This window comes from Protopterus annectens, chromosome 9.part0 (genome assembly GCF_019279795.1).
Source record: "Protopterus annectens isolate FY-2018-M chromosome 9.part0, PAN1.0, whole genome shotgun sequence".
Classification (NCBI taxonomy): Eukaryota; Metazoa; Chordata; order Ceratodontiformes; family Protopteridae; genus Protopterus; species Protopterus annectens.
In genome coordinates this window covers 871,102,944-871,112,977 of record NC_056743.1, presented here as the reverse complement: position 1 = coordinate 871,112,977, position 10,034 = coordinate 871,102,944, and the positions used below count along the sequence as shown (strand labels likewise).

Genomic DNA, 10,034 nt, shown 5'->3' with positions numbered 1-10,034 from the left:
AATAATTAATACCTCCATATCCACAGACCTATAGGTCATATATTTCCATACCCACAGACCTGTAGGGCATATATTTCCATACCTGTGGACCTGTAGGTCATATATTTCCATATCCACGGACCTGTAGGTCATATATTTCCATACCTGTGGACCTGTAGGTCATATATTTCCAATCCCATAGAGCTGTAGGTCATATATTTCCAAACCCACAGAGCTGTAGGTCATAAATTTCCATACCCACAGAGCTGTAGGTCATACCTTGTTAAGAGTTTTGCCTACATCTAAATCTACACACTAGTTTGTGGGTTTGGGCACTTTGTATTTTTGCCCTTGTGCATACACACATCTCCCACGCCACTCCACCCCCCCCACCCCACCCCCACACACACACAAACACACACACACACACACACACACACACACACACACACACACACACACATCTGCCAGGGTCATGGGGTATTAAATGTTAGCTTAAATATTGTTGTTTGAATTATTAGCACATAGTGCTGTGTCAATTATATCAAAGAGCTTTCAGCAAAGAGCTAACAAGTTGCTATTTTTTCACAACCAGCATTCCCCTCCTGTCCTACCACAGTATTGTTTCTGAAAGTGACAAGCTGTGCCTGTATTTCTGCATGCATTGCCTATTACTAGCTTTTAGTGGCTCTACTCCCTACTCTACTACCAATTCAGTAGCTGCATTGGCACCCAAATCCATCTAAGTGCCCATGTTACGGTAGAAGATAGAGCAGGTAGTACCACCTATAATTATTTTAATGGTACAAGTCTGTAGCCTATCTTATGCAGTATTACCAAATGCAGCAGTCGAGCCCATGCCCCCAACACCAGTGAACCCCACATCATAGGTTCATAGGTAAGTACTAGGCTAGCTGGCCTTGTGAACCATTTTAAGCCTAGCTAGTTTCCTTTTTTATGCTCAAAATAACCTATCCCTTTTGGTTATAGATTGACCTTACCCCATCCCATAGTCGATAATTATATATATTACCAAGAATGAGAATAACTGGGATCATACCATAGATAATTTGAGGGGACTCATGCATGGAATTAAGCATTTAGGAGCAGCATCTGTCCATTAGTAGTACAGGGAGCAGTACTGAGGTAAATTTATTGTTTCACATCCATAGATCTAAGTTACACTTGCAAATGGACAGGGATGAACTTTGCTTAAAGAGGATGGAGTGTCTGTTCCATAGCAGCGGTATCCTCTGAGAAATACACCCGTCACTCCGAATTGTTCTGTTGATGTTGCAGAAACCAAATATTTCTGATGCCATTTGACTTGCTCATGTACAGTAAATGCATCAGGAATGGGTCAGAGGATGCATTGTATGCCAGACACAGGTCACCTCTTAACAGTCTGTTGGATACCAAGTAGAGTGACAGGACTTTGAGTCGGTCTATGTAGAACATGTCATTTAGGCTTTGTATCATTTTAGTAAGGTGTCTCTTTGGGCATTACAATAGTTGCATGTGTTTGGATGGATGGTTGACAAAAGGGGCATTATATTCATTATATTATATTACATCATGTAGGAAGTAGAACTGGGCTGTAATGGGACATTGTTCAGTTTATCAACTGAACATATAGCACTGATATATTTAAATGGAAGTACATTGCAGAAACCTTTTAAATCATGTCACACAGTTATAAATTGACAGTTTTTCTCCAGTAATGAATTCAATTGTATATAAAGGAGCATTTCAGAGATGGTACCAGATTTGATCCACTACTTCAGATTAATTTTCTGCAACAAACACTCCTGACGTAAATTTCATAATCCAACTCCTTACTTTCTCACAGCATTGACTGGCTTGTATTTTGACTTTAGGTCTGCATGTTCACCTTGCAGTTGGGCTTTCTGGCCACGTACCTGTCTGACCCCATTGTGAAGGCCTTTACCAATGGTGCTGCTTTCCATGTAACTGTTTCACAGATTCAGAACATGCTTGGTCTGAAGATCCCTCGTTTCACTGGTCCTTTCACCTTATTTAAGGTTAGTGTATTCTTTTACAGTTATTTTATTTAAATCATGCATATATAGCCTTTTATATAAGGTATGTCACTGTAGTTAAGAGAAGTGTGTTATGCTGCTTGAAATCACAAGTTGATTCTAAGTACTGGGAGCCCTTCTTCTTTATCAGGCACACAAAACATACTGTCCATGTGCTAATGTTCTTTGCTTAAATAACAAGGCAGTAACTGCAGCACTAAGAAAAGTAAGACTGGATGTGAAGAATATTTTCCATCTGTATGATTCACACCTGCCCTTGTACCTTGACTTCAACTCAGTTCAAAATTGATTTCTTTATATTCCCTACCATTAGTTATCTATGTTATGTATATGTCGGCCTGTTTGTCAGTCTCTCTGTCAGTCTATCTATCACTTTTATTTATATTATCTGGAACGTGTAAGTGGGCAAACCCCAGAACTAGTGGCAACCCAAGGAAAAACTAATGACATACACACACACACTTTATCTGCAAGATAAGTATAATTATCACAATGGCAATGAAGCCATGTGACGTGTTTATTTTAAACATTACTTTACCAAGAGTAAATGCTTTAATTATATACACTACTATATGGATGTAGTTTACACTTGTGTAGTCTTAAAGTATCATCCCTAAAGTTAATATTCACATGGGACACTAACCAGAAGGGATAGTACCTGCCACTATGCAGTAAATGGGTCTGCCTGTCTCACAAACTCAAAACATTCATTTACTTTTATAGTTTATGTAGTTTTTCTCTTCGCTGACTTCTTGAGTATAATAGTATAAATAACTTTTTTAACTATTATACCCCAAGAGAGATATAATACTAAAGGGGGGGGGGCAGCAATTTTCTTTGTTTTTCAGTATTGTGATATGAAAAAAGCAATTTTATAACCAGCTTGTTTTTGTTTTAGACACTAGCAGCTGTTTTTGAAGGCTTACCTCTGACAAATGTGGCAGAACTTGCGATTTCCTTTGCCTGTCTAACAGTGCTTATTCCCATGAAGGAAATCAACACCCGTTTCAAACACAAATTGCGGACTCCTCTGCCTGTGGAAATTCTAATGGTATGCACTCCCTTCTTGTTTTAAACACTGCTCATCATAAGCTAGGGCATGATGTCCATGTCTGCAGTACCACAATGCCAGCTTGCTGATTTTGCTTTGCATGACTTGATGACACTGCTACTTATTTTTAGTTATTAACAGACCTAATTACATTACGTTTGTAAAAGATAAACTCTACATGGATTAGGAGGTGACTTTGAGGAAGGAAAAAGGATGACAACAGCCCAGAACCTGCTAAGTAAAATGGCAGAATGCAGTGAGACATCCCAACTGATATACTGCGTGTGAGATGGGAGGAAAGAAATGGAAGACAGACATGGCCTGAGACATAATAGTGCTTCTCACATGGTAAACATACAAAAAGGAGAATTTCAGATGGGGAATGACTCAAGACTGAAGGTCTGCACTGTAAGTCAATGGAGGTCATTTAAATGGGATGTTAGGAGGTGGTACGTCAGTACCTGAGCAGTGGACTCCAATAAATACATTTTAGCAAATGTGGTAAAACGGAAAATATTGTTTTCAATATAAAATATGACAGCTATGGTTTGCTTAAAATCACAATATAAATCCAAAAATATTTAAGCCATAATACATTTTAAGTGATATGGAAGCATCGTAAAAATATCTAGATAATTCATTAATTAATTCATTCATTAATTAATTCATTCATTCATTAATCCTATGATATATTATCCTGTTCTATGTCACAGTAGAATGCTAGAGCCTATCTCATCAAGCAATGTGTGTAGGACAGAGAACCAGTATGTGGGACACCAGTCCATGATGCAAGTTCACACGCGCACACACACACACACACACACACACACACACACACACACACACGCATATACATGACAATTTATAATGATTAGCAGTTCACCAATACAAATGTTTTCCACTGAAATCCCACATGGACACAGAAAGGATGTACATGCTCTGTGCAAAGGCATCTAAACTAGGGAACCAAGCACTGTAGTTCAACGATATTAACTAACATACCACTCTACCATCCAGTATCTAGACTAGTACAATAAAATGGAATGATGCAATTTAAGCAGGTTTAGTTTAACGAAAATTATCTGGAAATGGACTGTATTGTATCATTTAAATTTAATAGTGCAATATTTCAGGCTAAAACAGTCTCTATAATATTTTAGACATGCTTTATAAAATTTACCTTAAATTAATTAGATTAAATTTTGAAAAATGTCAAATGAGTAGTTGTGAGTTAGAGAGTAATATCCTAGAAGAAATTCAGAAAATCTAAAATTATTAGGTATCGATGAATAACAATAGACCAGAATATTCAGGGAAGGTCTAAGATGCCTGGGCAGATTTAGATAGTGTTAAGGTGAACACTACAACTTCTCACACACATTTAGAACTTATACAATGTCACAAGACACAGCACATCTACAGAGGCATTTGGGTTTGTTATGGTGCTCTAGGTAAGTGACAGAAAGCTGGCATGACTGTGGCTTAACTTCACCCTGTGAAAATGGCTAGTCATGAAATGAGTACCTGGTTTTGACTCCAAAATAAAATAATAATAATTGCATTTAATAAATATTACTGAAATTTTATTGATTCGGTACAACACAGCAAATACAGAATGCTTACAATTTGCTTTACAATAACACTAACAAAACTCTTTAATCGGTTTTCTAATGATTTAATCATTAATTTATAAAAAGTACAGTACGAAGAACATAATGTAAGAACAGTTACATTTGTTTTATGATTCAAATATGCAGGTAGAAATGAATGAAAAGGAAATATGTACAAAGCAGAAAAAGAGGAAGAAACAATATTAACAAAAACCCTTAACTTGAAATAGATACAAGATGTTAAACTCATAAAATGTATATCATTTCTAATAATAGACACAGAATGCTGCATTCTTTTTCCAAAGGCATACCAATTCTTGGCCACTGTTTAAGGTTTGATATTTTGTTTCAAGTTTCTAATTCCTAAGCATTCATTTCTTTATAAAGTATCATATTTAAACATTTTTAACATTCAGAAAAAGGAGTAATGACTGGACTTACTCAGTTTTAGAGTAATAGGGTCCCTTGCAATTGCAAGAATAATGCAAAGTAAAAACTTTTTAAGTCCTTGAGGAATGAAGCATTGATAATTATAAAAAGGATATTTCCTGTCAGCCTCCAGTAAATTATTATGTAGCCAATATTGCTGATCATTTTGATTATATGTAATAAAAAAGGCACAGATACTGGGTAAAATGCTCGGTATTCACCTCAAAGCGAAAAATAACAACAAAATAATGAACAAACCACGACTGAAGGAAGAAAACAAAACAAAATTTAATGAGAATTTAGTGCTTTCACAATCCAAGCTGATCGCTTCTTCAGACTTAAATCATACTACTGAACATCCAAATTTAAAATAAAAGACAGCCTATCACAGTGGAGAATGTACTAACTAAACTGGAAAGTGCATTAATCTAAAAGCTTTAATTACTTAAACGCTAAAAATATTTAAAAAATGTACAACTATTAGTAAAATTTATAAATAGTACATATTAATACAAAAAAAAAACATTTGACACATAATTTTAATGTCTTCATGGTCTGGATTTCAAAATAGGTTTAATTGATACCATACCATTAATTCCAGTTTATCAGCCTGCAGTTTCATAATCCACTTCTGTTCAACCTCCTCTGTTCTGTTCTTAATATCGCAACCTCTCAAGCTTTCTGATAAAATCTCTAATACAAAAAGGTTAAACACATGGTGCATCCCTTTTTCTTGTACATGCTTAGCCAGTGCACTAGTTTCCTTATTTTTCTTACAATGTCCCTCATATGTTCCAGGATTCTATCTTTAAGGCATCTATTTGTCTTCCTGATATAAAAAACATTGCAGTATTTACAAAAACTAAAATAGACCACATTATGCATTTTACAATCTGCATAGAAGTAAGCCTCAACTTTAAATTAATGACTTCTGTGCAAAAAAGAAGAACCTGAATATATATACTTACAGGCTGTACATTTTCTGCAGGGGAAGGTGCCTACTCTGTTAGAACATTTCCTGCTGGTCATTCCTGAGGACTTAGAGCTGCCTCTTAAGTGACTTTCTATTAATAAATGAGAAATGTGGTACTGTATCAATTACATTGTCTAGTTCAGTTATCGATGTTAGTATATTCCAGTTTTTTTCAAAAATGTTACAAAATAACTTAATATCGCTAAGTATGATACTGGACATCTAATTCAGTCATTATTAGCCCTTGAATTACTAGGACTCCCGTCTGCTGAATGGGAAAAATAAGGTTTGCCACTACTAGTACGTACTTCATACATATGACTGACACTTTCATCTATCTCAGTTTGATTATACCCCCTATCCATGAAATCTATCCTCAGTATAGAGACTGCTGCAGTTAACCCATTATCTGTGTTATGCATCCTGCTCATTCTCAAGAACTGCCCCTTGAGAACATTCTTACTCACATGAATAGGGTGCATACTTGATTTGTGTAGTATGCAATTTTGTCTGCTAGGTTTTCTGTACAGGTCTGTAGTTAATCCCCCAGGTTGTACCTTACTAACTTTTACATCTAAAAACTCTATTCTCTCATTAGAGTACTTATAAGTGAACCTCAGGAAGTTGATAGACATATGAAGATAATCAATAAATTGTTATAATATTTCCACTGTTCATCCCCATAAAAGGAAGACGTCATCTACAATACATACATACCATAAAATTGCATAACTAAAATCATTGCCTTGGAGTAGAGTATTGTGTTTTTATTGTACCAATGCTAGGTTGGCGTAGCTATTGGCACAACTGTGCCCATAGCCACGCCAACCTTTTGCAAGTAAAACATCCCATTAAATATGAACACATTATTCTCCAAAATTATCTCAAGTAGGTTACAGATCAGGTTAATTTTGGCAGAGGTAAAAACTTTTTTAGTACATAGCAATTCACATACATTCTCAATGCCCCATTCATTAGATATTACTGTAAAGAGAGATACTATGTCCATCATAACAAAAAGAAAGTCATTATTCAGCTCTCTCATTTTAGCATAAAGTAAGACAAGAAATGTCTTAGTGTCTCTTAATATAATACCACAAGTTTCCAAAACTGGGTGCAAGCTCTTCTGTGCATACTCTTCATATGTCTATCAACTTCCTGAGGTTCACTTATAAGTACTCTAATGAGAGAATAGAGTTTTTAGATGTAAAAATAAGATACAAGTAAGATGCAACCTGGGGGATTAACTACAGACCTGTACAGAAAAAATTGCATACTGCACAAATCAAGTATACACCCTATTCATGTGAGTAAGAATATTCTCAAGGGGCAGTTCTTGAGAATGAGCAGGATACATAACACAGATGATGGGTTAACTGCAACAGTCTCTATAATGAGCATAGATTTTTATGGATAGGGGCTATAATCAAACTGAGATAGATGAAACTGTCAGTCATATGTATGAAGTACGTAATAGTAGTGGCAAACCTTATTTTTCCCATTCAGCAGAAGGGAGTCCTAGTAATTCAAGGGCTAATAATGACTGAATTAGATGTCCAGTATCATACTCTAGTGATATTAAGTTATTTTGTAACATATTTGAAAAAAACTGGAATATACTAACATCGATAACTGAACTAGACAATGTAATTGATACAGTACCACATTTCTCATTTATTAATAGAAAGTCACTTAAGAGGCAGCTCTAAGTCCTCAGGAATGACCAGCAGGAAATGTTCTAACAGAGTAGGCACCTTCCCCTGCAGAAAATGTACAGCCTGTAAGTATATATATTCAGGCTCTTCTTTTTTGCACAGAAGTCATTAATTTAAAGTTGAGGCTTACTTCTATGCAGATTGTAAAATGCATAATGTGGTCTATTTTAGTTTTTGTAAATACTGCAATGTTTTTTATATCAGGAAGACAAATAGATGCCTTAAAGATAGAATCCTGGAACATATGAGGGACATTGTAAGAAAAATAAGGAAACTAGTGCACTGGCTAAGCATGTACAAGAAAAAGGGATGCACCATGTTTTTAACCTTTTTGTATTAGAAATTTTATCAGAAAGCTTGAGAGGTGGCGATATTAAGAACAGAACAGAGGAGGTTGAACAGAAGTGGATTATGAAACTGCAGGCTGATAAACCCCCTGGAATTAATGGTATGGTATCACTTGAACCAATTTTGAAAGCCAGACCATTGAAACATTAAAATTATGTGTCAAATGTTTGGGTTTTTTTGTATTAATATGTACTATTTATACATTTTACTAATAGTTGTACATTTTTTAAATGTTTTTAGCGTTTAAGTAATTAAAGCTTTTAGATAAATGCGCTTTCCACTTTAGTTAGTACATTCTCCACTGTGATAGGCTGTCTTTTAATTTAAATTTGGATGTTCAGTAGTATGATTTAAGTCTGAAGAAGCGATCAGTTTGGATCGTGAAAGCGCTAACTTCTCATTAAATTTTGTTTCTTATCTTCCTACAGTCGTGGTGTGTTCGTTATTTTGTTGTTATTTTTCATTTTCATTATATGTTTTATTAATTTTATGTGAAATAAAAAGTTCTGTGTAAGAATTTCCAAATCAATGTCCTCTAAATATTTCATAAAGTTGTTTGCACTGCTGATTTCAAAATACTATATCTACTGGTTTCAAATAAATTTAGATAAGAAAATTAAATAATTTTGTCAGAATAATTACGAGAATGCTATTATTTAAATCTAACAATAATTTATATGAGATAATGAAGATCTAAAGACAAAATAAGTATTTAAAATCATTATAAAAAGGTAATACAAAGAAAGAAAATATTTTACAAGAAAGAGTTAAGGTTATACTCTGAGTCACTTTCCAATAAATATCAAAATATGAGTATGAGTCAGAGACAGCAGTAAATGAAACGTTTTGAATTTTCATTCATTTCATCAGCATAGCCTAAAGTACAATTCAATGGAATTACTAAAAAGTTTGAAATATTTAATGAAGCAAATTTGTATATATAATTCATATTTTTTATTAAAGTATTTAAATATCTAGTTTAATGAGGAATGATATAAAATATTATAAAGTAATACTAATAGCATTTTATTTCTCATATAAAGAAGTAACAATGAATTTAAATTAGAATGATTATTAATTATAATGTTAGTATCTTTCCATACTGCATCATATGAAAATTGCATTTCTTGTGAATATAAAACATGTTTTGACCAGTAAAGGACAGTATCCAGGGCAGTGTATAAAACAGAAGTAACCTGAACTTAAGTTACAGTGTATTTTATTTCAAAAGAAAATTCTGCTAGTCAGTTCAGTAATTATTATAACCCAGGCAGTAAGCCCCATCACCTCATTATTAATTTCAAACAACTGAAGTTGAGATCCTCAGCAGAAAATAGTGCTAAAATTACCACTGTTAACCACACTTTGAAATACTTTTCAGCATTAATCTTTTGACTGCAGACTGATCTGCCAAAAATATTTCCATTTAGACTGATTGACTAGTTGGTGCTTTGGCCAGTATTAAAACATTTTCTTTACTATATCTCTTTCTATAACATTAGGTAGACTCAGATTTAAACAAAATAAGTACTGACTGCAGAGAGCATACCATCGCAAATAAAATGAAGTTTAACTTTGTATTAAAACACTGATTGTTTGTTGTCTCCTAAACTATATGTAACCAATCAGTTGGCAGTCAAAAATATATCCGTTATTGTACTGTATCATGTGCTTGTTTATAAATGCTGGATTGTAGTGGGACAGAGAAATATGTTTAATATGAAGTTCCTTATCAAATTCTTTATTTGATTGAAAACAGCTAATCGAGTGTAGAATTTGAACTTTATTTCTTGTGAAGGCAACACTTCCTATACTCCCATTTTGGGTGCTCTACCCACTGCACATGTTTACTTCTACAATCAGCTCCAA

At 34.3% G+C, this 10,034-nt stretch overlaps 1 protein-coding gene across 1 annotated transcript in view; it reads left to right on the top strand.

Annotated features, from left to right (window-relative positions):
- Nucleotides 1-10,034, top strand: part of LOC122811624 (solute carrier family 26 member 10-like) — a 443,093-nt gene that overhangs the window by 78,569 nt on the left and 354,490 nt on the right. Inside the window, exons 4-5 of the mRNA XM_044083596.1 lie at nt 1,857-2,021; nt 2,938-3,090. Coding sequence (XP_043939531.1) covers nt 1,857-2,021; nt 2,938-3,090 — 318 coding nt within the window. The remainder of the gene's footprint in view (nt 1-1,856; nt 2,022-2,937; nt 3,091-10,034) is intronic.